Below are 27,627 nucleotides of genomic sequence, written 5' to 3' on the forward strand. Positions count from 1 at the left end.
TTGATGAAAAAAGTTTAAAGATTTCATACCCCACTTTATGGATTATCCCCATATTCTTCAGTTACCTGCTTGGCTGGGATCAGGAAATGCTCAGAAAAGCGGGCTCCAAAGCACACTTAGTGCTGGAATAACATCACAGCACAGAACACCACCACTCTGAACCCATGGGATTTCCAAGCGACACAGGAGCTGCCGAGATGAAGTTCAGGAACCTCGCAGATGAAACCCACCCTGCCCCTCGGCCCCCAGCAATCCCAGAAACACAGAAAAAAGGCAGAGCATTACAAGAAGCGTTTCAGGGCTGGGAGAGGAGCTGTGCACCGTGATCCTTTGCCACACGGTGGCACAGGCTGATGTGAAATCAACTCCAGCCAGGAAAGGTCTGGGCAGACCTGGTGTGGCAGGCTCAGTTTCCCTGGAGCTGTTCCTTCGGTGTCAGGCTCCAACTCAGCCCTGCAGCATTAGAGAGTCATTGTGCCCCCAGGATCATCACCCAACCCCAACTCACACTTCTGGGAAAGCAAGAATTGTCCCTTTCCCCTTTTCATCCCTGGAGTTTTTATCTCCAAGGAAAGCTCTTTTTCCTGGCTGTACATGGGAGACTGCCCCTCATGGTCAGCTTCACTTTTTCTTCTGGTTCATTCTCTGAAGTAAAACCCCCCTGTAATTCAAAATACAACATTTCTGAGCATTCCAGAAGCACGGATTTCTCTGTGCCATGGTCCTGAGGGGTTGTCCCTGCTCAGCTTGTGACAGAAGCAGCCTTGCCCTCTCTGCAGCACTGCACAGGCACATGTGTTTGTGCAGCTGCACCATGAGCCCAACCAAGGACAGACTGTGGTGAAAACCTCAACTTTTTCCTTATTTCAGACAAGAAAAAGACAGCATTTATTTTCATGCCTTAGTGGTTGCATCTTTACAACAAAACAAAGAGAACTTTGTGCTTTCTTCTATGAATTTTACAAATTCTTTGTGAAGCATGCAAAAGATCGTTTATTTGTGTAATTATGTAATGATAAACACAAAGTTCGGGAACAGATCACAGATCATAGCCATGCTCAGCCTTCTAAGTTCAAGCCAGTCAAACCCTAAACACATGAGAATGATAATTGATGGCAAAGGCACAAATCTCTCTCTGTGGGACAAACACTTAATGTGCTCCCTGCAGTTCATTTAGAAAATGAAACTTGTAAATTTTAATAATGTTTTCTCATAGGCAGACACAGGGAAACCCTGTTCAAATCTTTCGGAGGAAGACAGAAGGAGGAATCACACAACCATTTTTATTTTTTTAGTTTATAAATCAGTATTATTGTACGAATATGTTATGCTGACAAAAATAAAGACATATTTAAGACACTTCAGTACTGATGGGATTGACACATTTTAAGAAAGCCATGTGTCTCCTATGCTGGTAACTCCTTCAGCTGAGCAGAAAGGAGTGACAGAATTCTTTTCAGCATTTCCACAAAGTTCCCAAACCTGTTTTCACCTTTAAACGAAGTCTAAAGTATGTAAACCTTGCTAGTGTTTAAGTAACTGATATACTAGGGACACTAATTCTAGCTGTTAATGTACTAATGTGGCTAATGAGATAGACAAGGAACACTGCTAGAAGTCTGGGAGTACCTTGAAAACCACAATTTAAACTTCCCAAGTCTGTTAGCAGCAAGCACTCCAAGAACACTCTGCTGACCCTTGGACAGATGTTCCAGCCCAGCTCACTAATGTGTGCAGAGGTTTATGGCTCTCACTCCTCCTTTAATCAGTGACTGTATATTCAACTCCAGTATTAAAATAAACCATTATTAACCTATTAGCTCTGTATCCAAGACCTAAATGCCTTTCATGCCTATCAAAAATCTTCAGCTAAGTCTCTCAAAGCCCAGACCTATGTCTGTGTGGCATCTCCTCGTTAAAATCCTTGCTGAGATGGGGATGGTGCAGGGGGATGAAGCTGAAACCTTCGGGGTGTCACTGCGACCTCACCTCCACCTGTAGGCACCTGGAAAACACAGTCATTTGGATATTTTCAATTAAATTCCCGACCTCTTACCATTAAAACCCAATGGCCAACGATTAAACATTAAACTGTGTCAGTAAAACGTCGTGAAAATATTCACACAGACACGCCCAAACACACACACTTGCCCCAGACCCTCACCTGCCGCTCTCTTTTCCCGATCTCGCTCGCTCCCGCCTTCCCCGAACCCGCTCCCACTCCTCCCCTGCACCCTCTTGGCTGCTCTGCTCCCGCCTTTCCCGATCCCGCATGCGCGTTCCCCCGCATCCCGCCTTTCCCGATCCCGCTGCTCCTCGGCCCCGCTATTTCCCAATCCCGACCCCGCTGATCCTGACCTCGCTATTTCCCGAGCCCAGCCCGGCTGATCCCAATCCCGACCCCGCTGATCCCGACCCCGCTGATCCCGACCCCGCTGATCCCGACCCCGCTGATCCCGACCCCGACTCCACCGTTCCCGGGCCCACCCCGCGCATGCGCAGCGGCACGGGGCGGTGCCGGCGGAGCGGCTCCAGCGGCCCTGCAGGTGAGGTGGGTCCGTGCCCCCGCCCCGCCCTTCCCCCCGCGCCTCTCTCACAACGCCCCGCGTCCCCCTCACAACGCCCCGTGCCTCTCTCACAACGCCCCGCGCCTCTCTCACAACGCCCCGCGCCTCTCTCACAACGCCCCGCGTCCCCCTCACAACGCCCCGCACCTCTCTCACAACGCCCCGCACCTCTCTCACAACGCCCCGCGTCCCCCTCACAACGCCCCGCGCCTCTCTCACAACGCCCCGCGCCTCTCTCACAACGCCCCGCACCTCTCTCACAACGCCCCGCGTCCCCCTCACAACGCCCCGCGCCTCTCTCACAACGCCCCGCGCCTCTCTCACAACGCCCCGCGCCCTGCACACAACGCCCCGCGTCCCCCTCACAACGCCCCGCGCTCCCCTCACGGCGCCCAGCCCCGCCGGGCTCCCCGGGCTGTGGGGCAGCCCCGCTCTCGCTGCTCGGCCTGGCCCCTCTGTTAAAGACTGAGACCCCGCCGCGGTCCCGCACGGCTCTCCGGGCTCCTTCTGTTGCCTCCGGGCCGTGCCTGGCACCGGCTGGGGCCGAGAACGGCCTGTGGTCCCCCGGGGGATATGCGGTGGTACAGCCCCTCTGCCACCCGCTGCTGAATAGTCACAGAACCCAATCACAGCAGCCCAAGTTGGTCTGGGCTTAAAGAGACCTTAGAGTTCATCGCGTCTCATCCCCTGCCATGGCCAGGGACACCTTCCACTGTCCCAGGGTGCTCCAAGCGCCATTCAGCCTGGCCTTGAATACTTCCAGGGATTGGGGCTGCCACCCCCTGAATCCCCCTGAATCCACCTCAAAATGCTTTTGGTGTAATAAATGATCTGTGTAGTTTTACTTTCACAAAGGCCCACAGTTGTCAGGGAGAGAGAAGTTCACGAACGACAGTGAGGTATTGCAATGAAAACTGATTTTCCCCTTCTCAGCAGTGTCTGCATGTTTTGTAGTTTTTTCCCCACTTCTAATCATCACTCAGTCACCCTGAAAAATGCAGCTCAGTCAGTCCCGCTTGAGGGATCTCAATGGATAGGTCAATCCACACAATAGTAGCTTTTAGATGTAGCTATTACTGCTTTTCGCTACAGACTGTCACTACACTCTTCAGAGGAATAATAAATAGATTAACAGTTACCTGATACTTTAATAATCTACACTTCAGTGTTTTCTCTTTGCACAGATCCCTTGCTTTTGCATTTTTCAGAGACGTATTTTTGGGAGTCCTTCACACCACTGAGCAACACCAAGCTTCACATCTGTGGAGGAATTAATCCCAAAATAATATGTACAAAATAAATGTGTTTGCACTTTTGTATTGCTTGAAAGCATTTTCAGGTTGTGATTCAGGTGGAGGCTGCTCTGGATCCCTGGAAGTGTCCAAGGCTAGGTTGGACAGGGCCTGGAGCACCCTGGGACAGTGGAAAGTGTCCCTGGCCATGGCACGGGTGGGACTGGATGGGCTTTAAGATCCCTTCAAGCCAAATCATCCTGGGATTCTGTGATTTTTCCATCTCTTGTTCCCATCAGTAGTTTACGTGAGACATAGAGAGTACCTGCATGTCTAAGGCAAGATGAAGTGAGAGAGAGAGACAGTCTGCAGGGCCAGTTGCTTTGAGAGTATCACCTCAGATACAACTAGCAATGTAGTCCTCTCTCATGATGTACTTGCTTGTCTGGACACACAAACCAACCTGAAAAGCTTTTATTCCACATGTTTAAGTAAATATTTCACTTCATCGTAGATGCAGTTATATCATTATGACTATTTCATTTTGTGTAATAGCAGTAAAATTGTAGGTGAGAGGAGTTGTCTAGAAACTGGGAAATCTGACATGGAGAAGATAGTTGTCTCATAAATCAGAGCTTTCCTTTTTCTAGCTAGATCTAGTTTAAATGGTTCTGCACTATTTTCCTAGATGTGTAGTTACCTATTGCATTTTAAGTCCATTGAATGACCTTTAAATAACACCTGATACAACTCTTCAGTTTTGGAACTGTCTTTTGAATTGGAATTTTCCTATTACTTTGCTGCCTTTACCTAACATTTCACTACATTTTGTCCTTTACTGGCAATTTTAGGTAACAGTGGAAAAAGAGAGACTGTCAGAAGTAGAGATGAAAGAGGACAGGGATCATAGGTGGGCTGCTTCTATGGGATCTCATTAAGCAGCTAAATATGTACATTTCTCCCACAACTGTAACACTGCTGGTATAGGTCTGCCAAAGGCTTTGAGTTTGCTTTTGTGATTGATTTGTGATGGTATAGCATTATGCTTAATGGACAAAAAAAAATTATATGTGTATATATATAAATATCTATATGTAAAATATCTAAAAGCAGAACTTACAGAAAGTCTTCAATAACATGTATATCGTTGTAAAGTTACACAAAGCTAAAGCCTCCCCTGCAGAGTTTCAGTGCAGGCTGAAAATAAAGTAACATTAATTGATGTTTATGATCCAAATGCTGAGAAGAGCAAAAAGCAAAAGGAGAAGTTGGAAATGCCCAAAGCCAGCTAGGAATCCAAACACACAGTTTGTATTAAACAAAAATGAATCTTAGGTTTTAGTCAGCTTTAAGTTTTAGGATAATGTGATGTTTTGATTCTGTCTATGTACCACTGAAAACAGTGCAGTGTAGGCAGTGGTCAGACATTCTAATGAGGCAGTTTAGACACTTTCCTGCCTGCCTAATCTGATAAACCTGTACCTAAGGTCACAGGACAGGTGGATTTGCTATGTCTGCTGTGAAGTAGTCATGAGGCAGCTCCTGCAGTGCAAGAGAAGCTGCCAGAAGCCCAGTGATCCTGTTTACTTACTTAAAACACTTGTTGTTATCTTTAAATGGCCATCATAGTTCAGCAGAATTTTCCAGATGACTTGGGATTCTTCATTTTATTGAAACAGGAAAATGCCAAGCCTAGAGACATGAAGATTGCTAGTTTAGTCATTAGCATACCACCTACTCTGTGTATTCTTTCCTTGGAAATAGCAAATTATTTCAGCCTGTAGGTTAATTCTCCCAAAAAGTCACCCTCAGTTAGCACAAAGCCTTGTCTTGAGTCAAATACAGTGGCACGTCCTGTTTGAACAAAAACGTTTGGCACTGGAATTAGCCGAACTCTGAAGAGCACTAGAAAAAATTAGTTCCTCAGCTGAGCAAAGTGTCATTAATAGTGAGGAGTACAAATGTAGGAACAGATAAAGGGGTAGCCAGCAAAACTGACATCTACAAGTGGACACAGCAAAGCAGAGGCTGTTGCACCTGGAATCCAAACCCTTCAAGGATTAACCCCTCTCTGGAATCAAATAGGTAAATAATGTTATATTACCCACATGGAAATAAAACTTAGGTATGTAACTGCCAGCTTCTCATATATGAACATTCAGAACTTCCCCCAAAGAGTATGCTTATATTAAGAATTTAACTAATATTTATTAGTTATCTGAAGCTGCTCTTTGTTCTTTAGTCAACTAAAATGATGTCAGCTTCCTCCAGCTCCTCCTACAAAATGTTTTGCTCCATTTGTTAACACATTTTAGTGTACTGACATTTGGAAAATACATGTATCCCTTTACTCCTAATTCATAGATACAGATTTCTAGAGCCACTTCTGTAGTGGGTGAACAATGTGAAATGAAGGAGTGCTGCTGTGGGGCTGTTCCTGTTGTGTGAATTGACCCAAAGAGGTAACCAGGGGCTACCCTCAAACCACAGCTCAAATGCAAAGAGCAGATTTATTTCACTGTACAATTTATATTTCATTCTAGCTGACCTCTGATTCTTTCTACCCCACATTTCCAATACAGATTCCTGCTGAAGGTCTGTCATTCCCAGGAAGTCTTCACTGTTCTGCTGGGGCTCTGCTCTCACCAACACCTGAGTGTGCCTGTCCCCTGGCCCTGGGCAGGGCTGCTGCAGCAGTGGCACTGAACATGAGTGAGTGTGTCAGTGTGCCTGGGCCCTGGCCCTGGGCAGGGCTGCTGCAGCAGTGGCAGTGGACACCAGCTCCTGAACCCACATGGGTTCACTTTTGCTTTTGGAGGTTCTGAACCCTCCAGTCACAGCTGCAGCTAGGGAACCTGTGGCTGCTTGGTCCTTTTGTGGTTGAAACTTCTACCAACACACTAAAGAAAGGTGTGTGAAATGAACAGGGCTTATGCCTTTATTAATGTTCAGCTCTTTATTAAGAAGTTAGCTGGGCAGGGGGCTCAACACGGAGCTTGCCCCCACTGTTGTAGCTTCTTCCAGCAGCCGAAGGGTGAGAAGGTGTGCAGAGTCTGTCCCTGGAGTCTCTGTGGCACATTGGTAGCTGGAGGTGAAGAGGTGTCCAGTCTGTATCTGCAGTCCCAATCAGCAGACCGTCCTCTCTCCTCCTGGCACACTGGTAGCTGAAGGGTGGGGGGATGTGCAGAGGCTGTTGCTGAAGTCCAGCAGCAGCTGTTCCCCCTCCTTCCCTCCTGGTAACACCAGGAAGAGCTGCTCTCTTGTTCCTGCTTCCCACAGTCCAGTCCAGTCCTCTGGCGGCTATGGTGACAGGTCAGACATACACTAGGGATGTGGTTCCCTTTTCCCCAGCCAGCGCACCCAGCCCCCTCCACTGTGCCCAGCCTTCCATTTAGGGGTGTTTTCATCCCCAAAACCCCCTCCCATGATTCCACTGGTCCCTCTGTTTTGCATCCCAGTCCTAGAATGGCAGTGTGTGTGGGGTGTGTAGGTGATCCCCAGGAGCAATTAGCTAATTAACATTTCAATATCAGTATTAGCTCAAGCCAGCAGTGTCCCCATATTGCCATGGGAACCAGGAAGGCCTTTTTGTTCATAACAGCGTGCAAAAGAGGATTTTAGACTCCACAATCTGTTCAGCCAAGGTACCTTAGTGGTTTTTCCCAAATGGTGTACCTGTATTTTCAAGTCCCATTTTTATTTCTTTTTTTTTTTTTTTTTTTTTTTCCCCACAGACTTAAAATCACAGAACAGATCGGGTTGGATTTTAATTTTAAGGATACTTTGTTTCTAAGTAATTGGGAGGTATTTTAAATTAATCCCTAGCTTCATTAATGGAAAGGGTTTTTTTAAGAAGACATGCAGGGAAGTGATTGGAATAGATGAAAGCCTTTTTTTTATCAGCTACTACTTAGTGCTTGAAATTGATTTTGAGATAAGATCTATTTTAAAGCTAGAATAAGATTTTGTATCATATTTTATTTGCATTTTTTATTTATCAAGTATTAAATCAACAAAATCTTTAGGTTTTACTTGATTATGTTTTTAGTTGATTATATTTTTAGTTGCTTACATTTGATTATATTTATATGAATTTTTGTTACAGTTTTGAGACAGTTAATTTATACTTGCTAAAAATACTTCCATGACATTCTGTGCTTTTACTGGGTAAGAAGAAATGGTTTATGCAGATAACAATGGAACATTTCTATAATTCTCTTGTCATGGCATTTCAAAATCAATCTATCAGTGTAATTAATCTCAATTCACAAAATTCTCTCTGTGGCTCTGTGTTTGGTGCATGTAGACACGCACAAATAAATACCTGTTTACTTGTTGCTAATAGGAAACGAGGTGAACAGGAAGAGCAGAGCTGGGAGAGTCAGTTATTAGAACATCAGGCTGGTGCGGCCTGTTTGCCTCAATCTCTTTAAAGGCCAAGCAGACGAAGGAAGCAGTTTAGGGATGATTATCTGCAGAGTCCCCGAGGCACTCCCCGCACAGTTTAGGTTAAGAAAAGATCGTTGCTGGCTCCTCCCAGATTACCATCCCCGATCCGATTAGCAACAGGAAACACCAGGGGAATTCATTCAGCTTCTCTGTAAAACGTGACTGCCCTTCATCATGTTTCTTGTGGTTCATACTGCAGCAATGAAGGGATCAGCACTCACTCATTCATTTTGCAGGGTAACAGGTAAGGTGTTACACTGAAATTACTAAAACTATTAAAGCTCGTGTAAATTTGCTATCGTTTTGACTGTATTAGATGTAAAATCCTCTAACTTGCAGAGATAATTTTTGAACTTGCACTTGAGTGCTGTCAGAATGCTGACAATTACTGACAGTATTTCACTCTTCTGCGTGTAGTCACTGTGATGAGTCTGAGAGTCTCTTGGTAAACATGATGCTCATGATCAAGGGTCTCAGAGCCAGCATTTTTGTGTGTAGAACAGTTAATATATTCACTTTACGCCATCTCCTTGATGAGTCTCTCTAGTAATTACTGCCTGCCAGCCTGTTCAAGGTAGTTTAAAATATCATCTGTTAACTATTAGGTTAGCACTGCCACAGAAAGAAGTGATTTAAATAACATGGCTCAAATCAATTGAGAGATTTGTCCATCAGTTTAGCTTGTAGTTTCTTGCTGTTTATGTCGAAAAATCTATGAACAGCAAAGACTGAATCACCAAACCAGCACCTACATAATCTTTTAATGAATTATATTGTCTCATTTGTACATGAAAGAGGTTAGAGTCCTTTGTAAATATCAAACTTGATGATAAAATGACATGAATCTTATACAAAGACAAATAGGGAATATTTTTTTTCCAAAGAGGGTAAAAGACAGGTAGAAATAACAAATCCTGTTCTGGTTTGTGGTTCCAGTATGAAACCCCTGGAATTTCACAGCAGCTGTAGTATCATCCTCCTGTGTAAATACTGTATAACTGAACTATATGAAAATTTGTTTATATTTTTACCTAGTCTTCTCTCCATCCTTTGTCCATGTGTTTATTTGCTTTTCTAGTGTTTTGGTGTTTGCTTACAGGTAGTAAACATTTCAAATTTCAAATAATTGAGCTTTTTAAAGCACTTTGAGAATTGATGTGTGTGCCTATTGAAAGATGTGTGCTCAGTGCTAAAACTGCCTTCCAGACCATGGTTAAATTGTAGATTAAGCATTCATGAAATATCTGTTCCCAGTGAGTTTTTTCACTGGTACAGGCATTAGAACAACAACCTTTGCATCTTGTTTCATTAATCATAATAATCAAGTTTAGCAAAACCCTTAGTTATCATCATTTTTTTACAAACCTTTAGAAATGCTTTGTTATTCCTGGCAATGTTAAAATTAGATAGTCTATGGTAATTTAAAACACAATTTCATTTACCAGTGCTTCCTGTACCAGTGACTAACCTTGTCTTAGCCAATTTAGAAGATTTTTTGCTAGAAACTCTCATGATCTGCCAACCTTAAAGCATCAGATTCAAAGCCTGAATTGAGAGACAAGGTTATAATTTAGTAGCTCTTAACCACTGTATTAAATATACCCAGTCCTCACTACACTATCCTATTTTTACTTAGTGTTAATCATCTAAGTTATCTTTAGTCATCTGCCTGAAACATCTCCATTAGCGCTGTTTACAGGATTTTGCATTTTGGCAGTGAAACTTTTTCCCATGTGATCTTATATTTAGACATTCTGTTGACTTCTGTGGGACTGCTCGCAAAAGCAAAGCTGCTCAAGTACTTGCAGAATTAGGCCACAGGAAATTTTAAAGTTGTCAGCCAAGTGCTTAGGTACTAAGCTATGCTGACCCCTACCTGCAGCGAGCTCACTATGTTCCTTTAAAAATTTGGCTGCTAGATATTTAGTTACACATGACTGCAACAGGGAGAGAACAAATTCACTTTAGAAGACAATAAAACAGTAAAAATAACCTCAGAATTTCATGTGACAGGCCTAAGCATCAGCATTGTCTCTATTGTATGAATCTGGTGGAGGTTTAAATGAAATTTTTCCCATGTATTGATATTTTAAATGGAAAACTTATTACATTTTTTGCATATTAACACATACAGGTAATCTTTTTAAGTATGTGGTCTGCTTTGGCATTCTTGTTTACCAAAGTCACAGGAATTCAAGACCTGGGCCCTCACTATTTGTGGATAGGTGCACAGGGACGCAGTGGGGAGCCTTAAAATGGGATTACTGTCCATGCTGGCAGCTACATTGCCCTAACTGGAATCCTTCCAGCTGGGAATGCAAGCACTTCTCTCTGTTTGAAAACATATTCTGAAGTAAAAGGTAGCAATTGCATTTATTAAATAACCATCCTCATTGCCAAGACAGAGTGAGACCAGCATCTTCTTGTCTCCTCACTTTTTGACATATAATTGTTTTCAGGCTGCTGCAATAATGGACATTGCTTCTCTCGTTTTAGTCTGGAGCAAAAATTCAGCCCAGCCACTGGACATCACTGATTTCCAGATCTTGAAATACCAGAAAGGAATGGTTTTTTGTGACAAGGCAGAGTTGTTCATTTGCAAACCACAATGCTGGTTTGCTGGGTCTGTCCTGCAGGTGGCTCCTGAGAGCCAGTGAGGGATGCTGCCTGCGGAAGGTGGCCTTTGGAAGGAGCATGGAACTGCTCCGTGGGACCCCCGATGTCCCAGCTGCCCTGCTGCCTGTGTGCCACGCTGCTGCTCCCCTGTGACCTTACAAAGAGCAGGGACTATATTCCAGAGGAAATGGCCATGGGCAACAGGCTGCACTGCTGAGGAGAAGGTGGATGCCCAGAGCAACCTCATCCGTGGTGGCACGACGTGTCCACACTGCATCCCCTGCAGGAAGTGCACCCCTGCACGTGTGCAGCAGCGAGTGGGCTGTGGCAGCTGTCATGTTTTCAAATGCAACATGTGAATCCAGTGCAACAGGAGACAGAAATCCGTTCTGGTAGAAATTGTTCATCTCAAAAGTGGGGGGAAAGAAAAGGCAACTCAAAACTGCATACAAACATCAAAGCACATATCAAACCCACACCTGGAGGGGAGCTCTTGAAATACCCAGAGTGTTTGGCATGAGAGTTCCAAGAAATTCCTCGGGCAGTGTGGTCCTGCTCTTGACTTCTGCCAGCTGACAGCACAGGCATATTTCCCAGTGTTTGGTGTCAGGAGCCGGGGTGTTCCTGCTCGCTGGATGGCACCACTGCCTGTGCTGGAACAGAGGTGGAAGTGCACCACAGAAAAACCGGACACTTACTCAGGGACCGGACAGAGACGTGACTCCACCACAGGAGATAGCGTTCCTCTCACTTGCTCAGGGAGCTGGGATTAAGGGGCGGCCTCTGTGCTGTCATGGCAATAGGGATGCACGGCAGAGATTGAGCAGCAGAGTTGATTAAGATGGTACCGTGATTGCCCCAAGGTACGGAACTTGGATCCTAAGGCAGCTCATGGCACCACGACCTAGAATAGCACTCCAGGCTGTGCCTTCCACAGCTATCGAGCTTTCATGATATGAGCAAAATGCTGAAGAATGTCTTTAAAAATCAAGAATATCTGGTACGGAGGCAAAGCAGGAGAGAGCTACTGCTTTAAACCTAAGCACTATTTTTACTTCTAGCACCCTTTTTATTGGTGCAGAAATGTAATGCCCCTCTGTGGGAACATCAGCACTGACCTAGAAAGTTTTTAGAGTGTGTGGAGGATAGTTTTTTGTAACAACTGGTGGGCAAGCCCACCAGGGGAGGGACTATGTTAGACTTGTTGTTCACAAATGGAGATGGACTGGTGGGTGATGTGGAGGTTGGAGGCCGCTTGGGGCACAGCGATCATGCAATTATAGAATTCTTGATAATTGGTGAAATAAGGAGGAATATCAATAAGATCTCTACACTGGACTTCTGGAGGGCAGACTTTGGCCTATTTAGGAGACTTATTCAGAGTTTCTTGGGAAAGAGCCCTTGAAAACAAAGGAGTCCAGGAGAGATGGGTGTGCTTCAAAGCAGAGATCTTGAGGAACAGACTGTTCCTGCTTGCCGAAAGATGAGTTGAAGAGGCAAACGTCCAGTCTGGATGAGAAATGAGGTTTTGAAGGAACTTAGAAATAAAAAAAACCTGTATCATCTCTTTAAGGAGGGACTGATTTCTCAGGAAGTATTTAAGGGAGCTGCTAGGGCATGTAGGAAAAAAATTAGGGAGGCCAAAGCTCAGTTTGAACTGAACTTGGCAACTTCTGTTAAAAATAATAAAAAAAGTTTTTACAAATATATTAATGGTAAAAGGAAGGGTATAACCAGGCCCGGTTCTTTATTGTATGAGGGAGACAACCTAGTAACTAAAGATGAGGAAAAAGGCGGAAATGCTTAATGCCTTCTTTGCCTCAGTCTTTAGTGGTAAGGCAGCTTGTCCTCAAGACAGCTGTCCTCAGGGGTTGATAGGTGGTGCCAGGGAGCAGAATGGTCCTCTTGTTATCCAGGAGGAGACAGTTAGAGAACTACTGGGACACTTGGATATTTATAAATCAGTGGGACCAGATGGGATCCAGCCTAGGGTGATGAGGGAGCTGGCAGATGTGCTTGCGAAGTCGTTCTCCATCATTTATCAGGAGTCATGGCTCACTGGTGAGGTCCCAGATGACTGGAAACTGGCCAATGTGACACCCATTTACAAAAAAGGCAGGAAGGAGGATCCTGGTAATTACAGGCCAGTTAGCCTGACCTCAGTACCAATAAGATAATGGAATAGTTCATACTTAGTGCTATCACACAGCACTTACAAGATGGCTAGGGTATCAGACCCAGTCAGCATGGGTTTACAAAAGGTAGGTCATGTCTGACCAACCTGGTCTCCTTCTATGACCAGGTGACTTGTCTGGTAGATGCAGGAAAGGCTGTAGATGTTGTCTATTTAGATTTTAGGAAGGCCTTTGATACTGTTGCCCATAGCACACTCCTGGAAAAGCTGGCAGCCCATGGCTTGGATGGGAGCACCCTTTGCTGCGTTAGGAACTGGCTGCATGGCCAGGCCCAGAGAGTGGTGGTGAACAGTGCTGCATCCAGCTGGGGAGAGTCACCAGTGGTGTCCCTCAGGGGTCTGTGCTGGGACCAGTTCTATTTAATATTTTTATAGATGACAGGGATGAGGGCATTGAATCCTTCATTAGTAAATGTGCAGATGACACTAAGCTGGGAGCTTGTGTTGATCTGTTGGAAGGAAGGAGGGCTCTGCAGAGAGATTTGGATTGATTGGACAGATGGGCAGAGTCCAACAACATGAATAAGTCTGAGTGCTGAATTCTGCATTTTGGACACAAAAATCCCCTACAGTGTTGCAGGTTGGGGACAGTATGGCTGGACAGTGTCCAGGCAGAAAGGGACCTGGGGGTGATGGTTGACAGCTGGTTGTATATGAACCAAGAAGTGGCCAAGAAGGCCAATGGCATCCTGGCCTGCATTAGGAATTGTGTGACCAGCAGGAGTAGGAAGGTCATTCTTCTCCTATACTTGGTGCTGGTGAGATCTCATCTTGAGTACTGTGTCCAGTTCTGGGCCCCTCAGTTCAGGAATGACACAGAGATGCTTGAGTGCGTCCAGAGGAGGGCAATGAGGCTGGTGAGGGGCTTGGAACACAAGCCCTACGAGGAACGTTTGAGCGAGTTGGGGTTGTTTAGCCTGGAGAAGAGGAGGCTTAACGGTGACCTTATTGCTCTCTACAATTTCCTGAAGGGAGGTTATAGACAGGTGGGGGTTGATCTCTTCCACCAGGCAGCAACTGGCAGAACAAGAAGACACAGTCTCAAGCTACATCAGAGAAGGTTTAGGTTGGATATTAGGAAAAAAAAATTCACTGAAAGAATAATAAAATACTGGAATTGTCTTCCTAGGGAGGTGGTGGAATCACCATCTCTGGATATGTTTAAAAAAAGACTGGACTTGGCACTTGGTGCTATAGTCTAGTTGTGGTGTTAGGGCATAGGGTGGACTTGATCTTAGAGGTCTCTTCCAACCTCATTATTATTCTGTGACCTGTCCCAGATTACCACCTTACACCTGAGGAAGTGCAGTGTAACTCAGCAAAGTCATTTGTCACAAAATTCCTAACTTTTTTTTCAGAAGTAAATATAAGGGAATTGCTCCCATTGATCACACTGAGCTGTCAGTCAGGTTTTACAAACTGAAAGGCACAGGCAAAATATTCAGGTCAGTTGGGCAGCACAAGAATTATGGATTTGTTGTATTAATGAAATAAAATCAGACATCAAATAAACACAGAGCTCACCTCTGCCACTTAGAAGAATCTTGCTAGTATTTTGTCATACTCTAGGTATATTTTCCTCTGCATTAACCTCCATCTCATCCTTTTCCAGTTAAGAGTTCTTGAGTTCTTATCTGATTTCTGGGTATTAAAAAAGAAAATAGATAGAAATATCCCTGATATTTAATCTTTTTTTTTTAATCACTTGAGTACAAGGAAATAGGAGAACTAAATAGTCATAGTGGTGGTGATTCTGCTGTCAGTATGATATCTTTTTCAAATGTTATCTGGACAAACTTAAGAATTCTGAAGAGAACTTTCTGAGAAATAGAAACCAATAGTTTTTGTTAATTCAGCATTCTTAACTCTAAAAAAGAAATTCTGGAGATAAAATGAAGTTCTTTCTTTAGGTTCAAAGTTTCCTCTGATAACTGAAGCCATCACTTATTGATTTCAAAATCCATTGAAAAAAAAAAATAGAGGTTCTGGAGCTTCTCCAAATGGAATGCAGTTATATGAAGGTACTTTATTAAAGGATTGACTTTTCAGAGTCAGATGGTCAAGTAGTTGAGTAGAAAATGTTCCAGATACCCTTTTAATCTTTATTAAAGAGTATTCTTGATTAATATTCTTCTTAACATACTTAAATTAGAGATGCATTTCTGAGCATCTCTGATGTTTCAGAATGCTTTTTGTCTTTTACTGACAAATGTAATTCTCATCCCTTTGAGAGGACTGGTGCAGCTCTGTGAAAGGGTTATTAATGTGGATCTGTGATCTGTTCCCACCATTAAGGATCTTGAAAAGAACAGAGCTGTACTGGGTGACTGGAATAAAGTCCATTAGCATTGCTGAAAGAATAGTTTATTCAAGTATGTCATAGATAATGTAATATCTGGATGTATAAATTTTATTTAAATATTTACTACAAAATTAATTTTGCATAATTAGAGATAAAAGCTGGACAATGAACAGCAAGCAGTTAGCACCACACAGGCCTGTTATATCACCTAATCCCTACAGGACGCCTTTTTTATATATATATTTTTTTTAGCAAATCTGTCTTTTAAAACCCTATTTATGCTGCTGAATGGTAATACTCCTTTTGCAGACTTGGGAACCCAAGGTTTGTCTATTTAGCAAAATTTCTGTAGTTAACGATTCAGCAGAGATATGCTTAGTTTGGTATAAAATTGCTCTTTTTTGTTATGCTTGCAGCTATTTTCCTATAGAGATAAGAGAAACAGGTGATCTTATACTGAGTAAGAATTTGCACTCAAGAGCCATGCAAAGTGTTTATTTAAACATCACAGACTGATTACTGTGTTCATATTTACAGCTTTCTTTATCTTTCTGTCAGATAGAAGGTCTTCAGAGCAGGACCTACCTTCTGTTAGAAATAACAGTAGAGAAAAAAATCTGCTTCTGCCTGGAGAGAGTAGTAGGTTCAGTTTTCTTGTTAGAGGAGAATTGTGACAGATGTGATTCCAAACCCCAAGAGTACAGGGAAGAGAGCAGAAAGCTGTGGATTGCAGACTGTCTATCAAGTACTGGCCCATGCCTGACTGCCGAAATCATCAATGACTCTATAACCAGGAGCACATGGCTTTATTCTGCCTTTCTTGAGCTTCTCTTGTAGGTTTTCAGTGATTATTTTATTGTTTCAACAGGTACTGCAATGGCTGCAGGAGTTTTGCTGCAAAATGAGCAACCATACTCCTCGCTGATAGAGAGCAGTGTGTATCTGGCAAATATGAGTTCAGGTAAGAATTTGGCTCTGATGTGCTGTTCATAATAAATGCTTAGAACAATTCTGGAAAAAAACCCCACAAAATTTTAAAAAATCCAGAAATATTATCCATGTTTATAAATGTAAAATGTCTCTAACGAAACCAAACTGCATTATTTTATCAACATATCATGGTGATAATATGTTGATCTTTTCTGTAACTTTCATTTTGTCAGATCTCTTAATCTTAGTCTTAAGAAACTGCCTAGCTCTCTGAAAATACAAACCTATCTTCAACAAAACTCCCCTTTCTAATGATTTAAACTTGTACAGGATGCAATTCTTTCTTACCATTTTGGTGAGTGTTTGTAAATCTGCTAGATTCAGTAGGAAAATAATGATGTGTAGCCTTTTATTTTCCTCACTTCTGTCTCCACTATCATTTGATACATACTGAAAAGTTTCTGGGAAGAGAAAGAGAAAAATAATTAAATACAAGAAAGGAATGTCGTTAACTAGAAAACATTTTTAACATTTCTTGGATACAGGTAGTACTTGAAATAGCCTTTTTCTTCTCCTTTCTCTTCCAACCCCCAAAATAACAGAATATTTACATGTTTCCTCACCTGTTGATATCAGCTCCACTAATGAATGAAGAGGCAAGGTTTTGAACATTTTCCTTTCCTCACATGATATCACTGCTGATATTTCAGGCCTGGTACCCACAGCAAACATTGCCACATCTCTGTAAGAGCTGGGTAGCAGCAGCCAAAGTTCAGGCCCCCAGTTCCTGGAAGAAGCATATTTTTGCCTGGTGAATTTGTCCCAGAAGGGAACTTCTTCTTATGCAAATTCTTCTGTAAAAGTTACTTGTTTTGTGGTACAAGAAGAAATACAAATGTCTTTTAGGAAAATGCAATGGGATTAATTTGTTCATTGACAAAGTTAAAGTGTATTTTCTTGATTTTCCCAGCCTTCCCCTTTCAGTGCAGTCTGATGCACATCCATTTGGATGAGAGAGGCTTTTTACATCACTATAATCCATTCTGTACTTTTTCAAGTCACTTTTTCAAGTGCTGCAATCTTTCCGGCCACCTCATTCTCCTGTTCAGCACACTGGAAGCAAAGTGGGAGGCAATTTGCCACCTCATACGTACCTTCAGAAGCCTGAAGCACTCAGCTGACACACCTCCTCCTAGTGATCTGATTTCTGTCAGGCTGCAGGGTTAACAGCTTTGCTTCATAAAAAAGCTGTGCCCTGGAAAAAAAAAACAACCCAGCCTTTTGTTTTGGATAACAAAATTGTGTTTTGTTAGAAGATGTGAATGGTCCAGGCAAACAGTCTACAATTCATCATGTACTGAAGCATTTCAGCAGGAATACACTAATCCCAGTCATTACACAGCTAATGATGCATTTTGGAGCAGCAAAGTGGAGGAGGAGAGGTGGCTGTGGAATGAAGAACCAAGAGGTGGGGGAGTATAATGTGCTTCCTTACAGATCTCTCAGGAGGCAGAGCCTCCAGCTACATTTTGATTGTTCTGTTGAATGGAGTATTTTGTGTCTTAGCGAGTTCTGAATGCCTGTTATTGAGCAGGAACTAAATACTCCCATTGTTTATGACAAACATTTTGGTTGTTCCCAGCGCGTTTTGAAAATTACCTACTTGACATGCAACTATTTTCATCAAGCAGTGGAACAGTTTGTCCCGAGCAGACGCAATCCCTGTGGAAAGGAGCAGCCCGGGGCTGGCTGGCAGCAGCGCCTGCATCCTCCGTTACCATGGCGACAGCTCAGCCCGGGCACCAGCTGCCGAGCGTGCTCGGGGATGCTCCGCTCCGCTCCCGCAACTTCAGCGCTGAGCAACTTCCCCTGCGCTCAGAGCGCCCCGGGCAGCGGTGCCGGGCGGAACTGGGGCCGCGCAGCCATGCAGCCTTCCCCCCGCAGGCGCTCGGCCGTCAGCATCTTTAGCCATTTCTTCCAGGGGCGGAGGCATTCCTCCTCCGATCCCCTTCTTCGCCTCAGCCAGCGGCGCCGCAGCTCCGTGGTGGAGCTGCTCTCCTCGTCCACGCACCGGGTCATGGTGGCTCTGTCGTCGCTCAGCCCCGAGGAGCTAGATGCAACTTTTCCTGAAAAAGAAAGTAAAGTACTTTTCATTGAGACTATGGCAGTTCTGGGTATTTTCTCAGTATTACTATACTTTGGTTCTGTTAACTTTTGTTTTGTTCTGTACTTTTTTTTTTTGTGTGTGGATAAAATAGTAGGGTTTAATTTTCTTCTTGTATTTTGTATATTCTGTTTTGTTCACTGATTCCTGATTCAGGTGTTAATGCATGTTTTTTACTCTAACAGCTCAGTCATAAACAACAGGTAAAACAGAAGCACACATTCATGCATGCTCTGAGGACATGGTTAACTATATTGGATTTCAGGTTGGAGAGGACTCTGACTTTTTTCGGCTGTGAAGGATGTCACTTAACCTCTAACTTCATCAGAAGAAAATACCTGGCAGTAATGCAAGCAATTTTTTCCCCTCAGAATCCTTCCTTGAACAACAAGCCTGAAATACATATTGCATGTATTTATGGTGTTTGTGACTGCGTCATAAGGCTGAAGTGGTATTTTTCAGTGAGCTCTTGGCTAATGTGGCTCTGCCTGTGTCACAGGGACCACGAGGCGCCCCACGGCCAAGTACACGAAGGTGGGGGAGCGGCTGCGCCACGTCATCCCTGGGCACATGCAGTGCTCCATGGCCTGCGGTGGCCGTGCCTGCAAATACGAGAACCCCGCGCGCTGGGCCGAGCACGAGCAGGCAATCAAGGGGCTCTACTCCTCCTGGTGAGCAGCTCAATGCAGCAAAATAGCTGGGCTTGTTGAAAATCAGCTGCTAAGTGTAAAATATAATGAGAATTTTATCTGGAATTAGAACTTGATGTAGTGGCTATCACACACAGCCCAGGAAAGTAAAGGTTCCTCTTGACTTACAGTGGGTTTTGTTCAGATCCAAAAGAATAAATACCTGTCTGTCATGAATTATTAAAAAGCTGTTCTGGGCTACTAAGGTTTAAGATGTAAAGGAATTAAATATGTCAATAATGAAATTGGAAAGTAAAAGCATTTCATGCAGATGAAATAATGTGGGCATGTGTTCAGAAGGATGTTCATGTGCAGGGAAAGTCACATGAAATGTCTCTTGACATTCTTACTGTTTTTTTTCTAACAGCAAATGCTTAAGCAGCATTTACAAACCTTAAAGGGACAAACAGGGATCTGGGTCCAGATTTCTGTACAAAGGAATTTTTACTTATGTCCTGGCATTTAAGCAGTTCTAGTCTTTTGATAATGTTCAATCTGTATCAGTTTAATAGGATTTATCACTAGCACTATGGCATAGTAGAATTTTTAAAAGTAATTTCTAACTAATCACCAAGGTATTTCTCTCTTTCTTGAATATAACAGTATTCTTACTTTGGAAGACTCATAACCAAAGAATTATTAATGATAACATTATTAGTTACTTTTCTAATTTCTCAGGATAACAGATAACATCCTGGCTATGGCTCGACCCTCAACAGAAGTAATTGAAAAGTACAACATTATTGAGCAGTTTGAAAGGTAAAAAATTTAGTTGCTATTTATTGTAAGTATTACTGGTGTAATTCCTGATCCATTTTCTCTTTCAACATAGATTTGGATTGTTGATAAAGATCCTTTCATTTTAACGCTCTACAGGTAAAGATTTATTCTCCACTAAGAATAAATATGTGTTTCAGAAAATAAGGGACAATGAGATTTTGGCTGCCTATAATACTTTGACTCATTATTCCTTCCTTAAGATGTGGCATAAAAACCATAATTAACCTTCAGCGTCCTGGGGAGCATGCGAGCTGTGGGAACCCCCTGGAGCAGGAGAGTGGCTTCACCTACCTTCCTGAAGCCTTTATGGAGGCTGGCAGTAAGTTCCCTCCTGCTGTTGTTCCTCATTAATTATTGACTTTGGCATTTCAAGATATTTTTACTTGAATTCCTGTGAGTTAAACACAGCTATGTAAGGAAACATCGCACAAAATGTGAAACCTGGCAAATACAATGAAGAGCAAATAACACATTATTGAAGATTGTATATTATACAGAGAGAGATGGAGGGTTTGTGTTCAGGTGTTTCTAAAGAAAGGACAGCAGTTCCTTTTTTCTTCTGTATTCACAAATTCTGGTACACTCATGTCTTCTTACCAAGACTATAAAAAGTAATTTCATTATGAGGACACTGCTCCTGACAGTATTTTTGTATTTTCATATTATAGTGAGAAGAGAGAAAGTGCCTCTCTGTAAAAAGCAGCTGCTGACTGAAGAAGTGCTTTTATTTCTGAAAAGAAAAAATTGCCCTTTCTGTATATAGCTGTGTAATTTTGCATGAATCACTGTTTTGTTACATCTTTTACATTTTAACTTAACTTGAGTTTGACAAATCTTTGCTAACTTCGTGTATCTATCAAGTTTCAATAGCAAGCATACACTGAAATAGGAAAATAATCTCTTGCAAACAAGATGTAGTCAGATTTTAAGCTCCATTATGCAATTTTAGTACTATAATTTCTTATTAGTAATCTCTCCTCTGCAAATAGTACTACACCTTTCACAAACGGTGTGGCAGAAAAATCACTGTCTCTCTTTTTATTTCAGTTTATTTTTATAATTTTGGATGGAAGGATTATGGAGTGGCATCTCTCACAACTATCCTTGACATGGTAAAGGTGATGTCTTTCGCCCTGCAGGAGGGGAGGGTGGCTGTTCACTGCCACGCAGGACTTGGGAGGACAGGTATGTGTCCCATGCAGGGGCAGCACCAGAGTTCCTCTAGAGACTCCAACCATCTCTGGTTATAAAACAGTAGTAACTGGGCTAGAATTCTGTGTCATTGCAAGATGGACCTCTATAAAATGGTTACAAGTGCTAAACGACTGTGTCCAAATATCCTCAACAGTTAGAGAAAATCAGTTTTAGTATATTAAAACCAAAAACCTGTAAGATAGAAAAAGTTTTTAATCTGTATAATCATTCCATTACAATCAAATGTGACAGCTGCTTTTGGAGGGGAAAATTCTCCTGGTACACTTTCATTGTCCAGTATTTATAGCATGTTCATAAACCTGCCACTCACTGTTGGATTGTATAGATTTGGTGGAGCGCCTAAAATTTCATTTGCTTCTTTCAAGTCCTTTTTGGTTGTGTCCTTTGCTTAGAAGCCCCCATTGCTCCCAAGTTTGTGAATGGTGGAACTCCTGGAGAGGCTGTGGGGAGCTCCCCTTGCAGTACAGTGAGCAGGGCTTCACTGTCTTGTGCTTCTTCACAGGCAATTACATTTACGTAACAGCATCACATAATAGAGGACACTCTGCCTTCACCTATATTAATTTCTATCCCGTGTTTCCCCTGAGTATTTGTTTGAGTCTGACAGTTCCTTCACTAATCCTGTCTTTGTATTTTCCAGGTGTTTTAATAGCTTGCTACTTAGTTTTTGCCACCAGAATGAGTGCTGACCAAGCGATTCTGTTTGTCAGAGCCAAAAGGCCCAATTCCATCCAGACCCGGGGGCAGCTGCTGTGTGTCAGGGAGTTCTCCCAGTTCCTGGTCCCTCTCCGTAATGTCTTTGCGTGCTGCGAGCCCAAGGCACACGCAGTCACCCTGTCCCAGTACCTGACCCGCCAGAGGCACCTGCTCCATGGCTTAGAGAGCAGGCACCTCAAGCACGTCCCAAAACTCATCCACCTGGTGTGTAAGCTGCTGCTGGACCTGGCTGAGAACAGACAGGTGGTAGAAGCAGAGCTGCTGGACATCCCAGACCTCTCAGCTGAGATTGAGAAGACCATGTCCCAGCTGGCATCCATGGAGCTCAAGCAGGAACTGGCCAGGCATGATAGCGACACATCAGACTCATCCCACACCCACTCCTCTGCTCTCGACAGCCAGGACTCACACTTCTCCCTGGGACACGAAAGTGATGATTTCTGTAAAAGAAGGAATGTGGAATGCCTTCAGCCTCTTACTCATCTGAAAAGGCGTTTGAGCTACAGTGAGTCAGACCTAAGGAGAACTGAGTTTCTTTTGGAACAGGATGACACTGCCTGGACAGTGCCTGCTCAGATCTTAGTGAACAACAAACCCAAGCAGAACAGTGGGGAGGAATGTTCTGTAATAGGTGAGGCAAAGCCACAGCTGGAATTAAACAAAGAAGCATTAGTGCGTAACACATGCATGTTCTCGAGTCAAAGGAGATTTCATTTGGATGGACAAAGGGGTGGCTCCTATGACAGAAGGAGCTCTATCAAAGAAGTACAACGCAGCAAGACCTTTTCCTCAGGCCTTGCGTCCATGCACAATCCCAAGGAACCTGGAATGCCAAGGCACAGCTTTGCCAACGAGACTGTTCACTGGAAGGACCACAAGACCAATATATATGGCAGGAGAGTCTATCTCTCTGAGGATTCTGACTCTTCTTCCTCTTCCAAAGTGAGCTTTTCCATTGGATATGAAAGCAAGAGTGGCAGAGAGCTGTCAGAGACAATTCCACACATTGTTCTGCAGTCAGAATTAAGTTTGGAAGCTCGAAGAATTTTGGCAGCCAAAGCACTTGCAGATCTAAATGAATTTCTGGGAGAGGATGAAGTGAAGCAGAAGGTAGAAATGTGGCAGGTAATTTTTAACTCAAATCTATGCTATGGGCTCTGCATATTTCACCTCAGTGAATTTCTGGAATGGCAAAAATGCCACGTGGAGCTCTGAAATGGTACACTGGGATAGCAGTTTATATGAGGTCCAGGGTCAGGTCTTTCACAGGCTAGCAAAATGCACCTACACATTCTGGTCTGTAGCAGGAGGGTGGAGGTTCTGGTTATGTTCACTTTTCTAACTGGGGGAAATTGATGGCATTATTTCTGGTTGTAATGTGGCTGCTGGTAGCACCGAAATAGTACAGGTTTTAAAGGTTTGAGTTAGTTTTTGTGTTTTTTCAGAACTAATCAGAGGATTTATGAGTAAAAGAAAAAGAATTTAATAGAAACTTAATTGTTTATCATCAAACCCAAATCCTCTTAGCAACATTTGGTTTGAAGCTGTAATGCAAAACTGGTTTATGTATTCCAGTGGAGTACTGGGAGGTTCTCAGCTGCACTGCTTCTGTCATCCTTCTGTTTTAAAGAATCACTTGTATTACTGCTGATTAATGTTGATACTCTGGGAAAAAAATATACATTTTTTTGATATCTCTTTTCTTGTTGAAACAAAGCAAATGTTGGCAAAGGTAAATAGATGATGCATCTCTTGTTTTGTTTGTTTGGGTTTTTTGTTTTGTTTTAAGAAAGAACTGAATTCTCAAGATGGAGCTTGGGATAAAATCTGCACCGAGAGAGATCCTTTTATCCTCTGCAGCTTGATGTGGTCATGGATAGAGCAGCTGAAAGAACCTATTATATCCAAAGATGATATTGACATGCTGGCAAAAAATTGCACGGAATCCCAGGATGCGCTCTACTTGCTGAGAAAGGTACATATTGGGTCTGACAATTCATTCTTTCACTTTAGGCAAAGGTTCCTCTTTAAAAAAACCACTTAATTATCTTTCAAACTCAGAATGAGAATTCATTCTACATCAAATTGTGTGACTTGTCAGGGTACCTCTAGGTATCTTCTAGTCCAAGTGTCTTGCTCAAAACAGAGCTGCCTAGAGCAGGCTGCTTATGTGACAAATGCTCCAGCCCCTTAATTAAGCTGGAAAAGGGTTAGGATGGAACAGCCACAAAGATTGCTCCTCCCTTTCTTCCTCCTTGCTAGCACTGCTCAGTTGTTTCTCTGCCAGCTTCCATCATTGTTTCTCTGCCAGCTTCCAGTGGTGATGGAGAGTTGGAAGAACAGAGAGAGGTACAAGATGGGGGAAAAAGCCCTGAACATGCACAGCATTTTGGGCTGAAAAGATCAAATCTCACTTTTCCAATGCCAATTCACAGGAAGTCTACTGTTCGTGGAGGGGATCTTGGGATTTCCAGAGTAGTTGGTGGCACTCAGAAGAGTTTTCCCATCATGATTGAAATTATTACGCAGAGGCTCTTTGGGCTGGTGGGAATTCCCCACCAACTCCTGCACATGAAGGTTTCGGCACAGGAAGGCACTGGTGTTTAAACAGCAGTTAACAAAATCTTAGTGCTAAACTGCTTTTTGTGGAAATAATACTTCTGATGAGCTGCTGTTCTTTTTCCCACCAGGAGCAGTGTCAGACCATCGTTTGTATTTTACATTGTGTGGTGAACCTGCAAGTGCTGCCAGCTGATGTGGAGGAGGCCTTACTTGCTCGTGCTATTAAAGCTTTCACCAAGGCAAGTAATCCCAAATAACTATCCAAGATATTGTATTTACTTGGTTTAAATCATGAAGGGTGAATCAATGAACAAAGGGAGGCCTCTGTGAGAAAGGCTACAGTAATTCCTTCATGCTTCAGTGTGAAGTTTATTTATTTCAGGGTTTACATTTTATAATAATCCCATACATAAAGGGTTGGAAATATTCTCAACAAAATTCAATTCTGTCACTACAACCTTAATCCTGGAGTCTCATTTTCCTCTTTCTGGACCACTGCCAGTTCATGGATATATTCAAATTAGGGAAAAGATAATTTTACAGGGTGATACTGACTAATCACCTAGAGTAGCTCACCAAAGTCTTTGGTAGATTCTGTACCATGTGACTTCTTTCCATCAGATTAAATAATTTTCTGAAATTACACTGAAAGTCAGTTCTGTTCCAGGCCTGTACTACAGGATGTCAGTAACTAATTTCTGCTTTAGGCTTATTCAGTAACAGTGACAAGGTGAAGCTATTGTTCAGCTCAGATTTCTTCTCAGATTCAGTCAATGAAATCTGAGCTTGAACAGAATGTTCACTGTGCTGCTTCCTCATCTCTTGTAAATCTGCCTGTGAAAACAATCACCACATTTCTCTTTCTTCTGTTTTATTTTAATGTCTAGTTAGCATAAAATGGAAACCACTTAGCATTATGCATTCCATCAAAAACACATCTTTTTTTGATAAATCTCAAAGCTTTTTTTTTTTAATGTTGTGCATCTACTTTGCATTTTACTGTATGGCATCTCTTTAACAACTGAACTGAAACGTTTCTTTCTTATTAGACAAGCTTCAATTCTGAGAATGGGCCATATGTTTACAATACCTTGAAAACTGTATTTAAACAAACACTGGAAGAAAAAAGGAAAAGGATTAAAGAGGGAACAGAGAATCCTTGATTTCTACACAGCTCTGCCGAAGCATTAGATGGGTTTACCAAATTATTTTGCATTTTCCAGCTACTGTATTTTGTGCTACCTGGCATGATCTACCTAACTTTAGGTAATAGAAGTTATTAACAAATAATTTTATTTTTTTAGAGGAAGTTTAAGTGGCAGTTGTTCAGTCTACATAGTTTTAAAGAATGGCTCCCTGTGACCATTCTCTGTAGCATTTTGTTTCAGGTACTGTTCTTTTATGTTGTCAAGGGTTCTGCTGTTCTCAGCTGTGTTTATTGATTTGGAATCCTCTGTTACTGGCAAGAAACATTATTGTCAAGTTACATGACTGCCGTAAGTTCAGTGCCATGGTCCCCAAAAGTTTAATAGATTAATATTTATGTATTACATATGTTTACATTAATGATCTTTGATTTCACTTTGCAGAAAATAAATATTGACTGAACCTGTAAAACTGCTTTTCCTTTCAGAAATTTTAAAGTACGACCAACAGTAATAATGACACAGATTGACACAGATCTTAACAGATAATAAGATCTGTTATTGACAGCAGAGAGTATTTTCCTTCAGATCTCTTAAATACTTGTAACCAGAGTATTCATATAACGTGTTCCAGGAGAGAAATGCACTGTGTTGAGCAGTAGTCATCAAGCCCTAATACAGACTTTTTTGGATGAGAAAGCTTCAAACTGTTTTTAACAGACAATTGATTGAATAAGAGTTAAATTTTACTTTATTAGCTAAGCTATTATTGCCTTAAGTGAAAAAAGACACTTATTCATGAAATCTTCATAAGGATATGATTCTGCCTACACTTACATCCAGCAAATACTTACATGAAAAAGTACGATATAATCATACTAATAAAATATTAATCAAAACCTTACTAGCTGCAATACACTTTGCTGAAGCATTTTTGTCTACTAAAACAGAAAATGCTGGGCCACCATCCTAACAAAATTTTGGATTCCAGCCTTAGGATCTGTACTGGGATGCCAGTTTGCAGAATGAGTGGTTCATCTAGTTTGATAGATTTAAGCAGTTAAACAAGAATCTATCAATTTCCAAAATATTTTTATTAGTTTCTGTAAATGACTAACATTTAGAGTTAAAAACAGACCAGTTTGAAATAGAGATAATTTATATACACCTCAACTATTGGATGATTTTATATCAAATTAAAATTAAAACAGATACTTTGGCAGAATCATATTAAAATAGGCACACATGAAAGGAAAATTTCACATGTGAATGACAAACACAAATCCAGCTTTGCAAAGAGGCAAGGCAACACAACAGGCAGTTCTGTGTTAGCATTAGCAGTCAGGCTCAAACAAATCCCATTTTCTAATCTATGGAATGCCCCTTCTTCAGTGCCTGCTCTGGTGCTCTGCCATCTCACACACCAGAGTGTGATTCACATACTGCAGCCCAGTGTTAGGTTTTTGAACATTGAAATGGGTGTGGTCAACAGGATTGCTGGGGATCAATCGCTACATAATTAACAAAATGTGTGCACCATCCCAGGCTGGACTTAAAGAGGCACAGGAATTTAGGACGATGAAGACAAGATAGCAGAGAACAATGTAAAAATTGTCTGAAAATAAAAGGAGGAAAGGCTAAAGGAGTGATTTGTGCACATTTGGGGGTTTATTTTTCTTGGGTGCAAAGCAAAATCAAAAGTCCCTAAACGCCCAAAAGATTGGAAATGTGAAATGTCCTCCACAGCAGATCATCGGACCTCTGGATCCTTAAAACAATTTTATTGTGCTGGAACAGTGGCAGTTTGAGCTGGTGCCTCTGGGGGACCCTGAACAAAGAACCTCTGGGCTTTTATACCCTCCCAGATGAAGTGTGATAGTCTGGGGCCTTCCTGCTGTGTCCAAGTGGCCGGTCACCAGCTGGCAGCACAGGTCCCCAGGTCCTCTGCTGAGCCGTCCCTCTCCTTCAGCCAAGTTTAGTCTGTCACATTTGGCTTTTCTCCCTGATCCACCACCAGGACCACAAGAGCACATCGTCCTGAGGATGTAAAAATGCCCCCCGATGG

The 27,627-nt window shown here is 42.5% G+C and overlaps 1 protein-coding gene across 6 annotated transcripts; it reads left to right on the plus strand.

Moving 5' to 3' along the window:
- Positions 1-2,299: 2,299 nt before the first annotated feature.
- Positions 2,300-27,204, plus strand: PTPDC1 (protein tyrosine phosphatase domain containing 1). Of its 6 annotated transcripts, none has more exons than XM_077786037.1 (10): positions 2,300-2,546; positions 16,229-16,321; positions 18,954-19,125; positions 19,822-19,902; positions 20,124-20,242; positions 20,971-21,108; positions 21,779-22,980; positions 23,645-23,830; positions 24,546-24,656; positions 25,467-27,204. In XM_077786037.1, the coding sequence occupies exons 1-10, from the start codon at positions 2,495-2,497 to the stop codon at positions 25,578-25,580; spliced, it is 2,268 nt and encodes a 755-aa protein (XP_077642163.1). In that variant the 5' UTR covers positions 2,300-2,494; the 3' UTR covers positions 25,581-27,204. The 6 variants fall into 6 exon arrangements, with proteins under 6 accessions (XP_077642163.1, XP_077642164.1, XP_021395240.1 ...); XM_077786038.1 differs by having other exon boundaries at positions 2,496-2,551; XM_021539565.2 differs by lacking the exon at positions 2,300-2,546 and adding an exon at positions 6,547-6,709.
- Positions 27,205-27,627: the final 423 nt, after the last annotated feature.

Source organism: Lonchura striata, chromosome 12 (genome assembly GCF_046129695.1).
Source record: "Lonchura striata isolate bLonStr1 chromosome 12, bLonStr1.mat, whole genome shotgun sequence".
Taxonomy (NCBI): domain Eukaryota; kingdom Metazoa; phylum Chordata; class Aves; order Passeriformes; family Estrildidae; genus Lonchura; species Lonchura striata.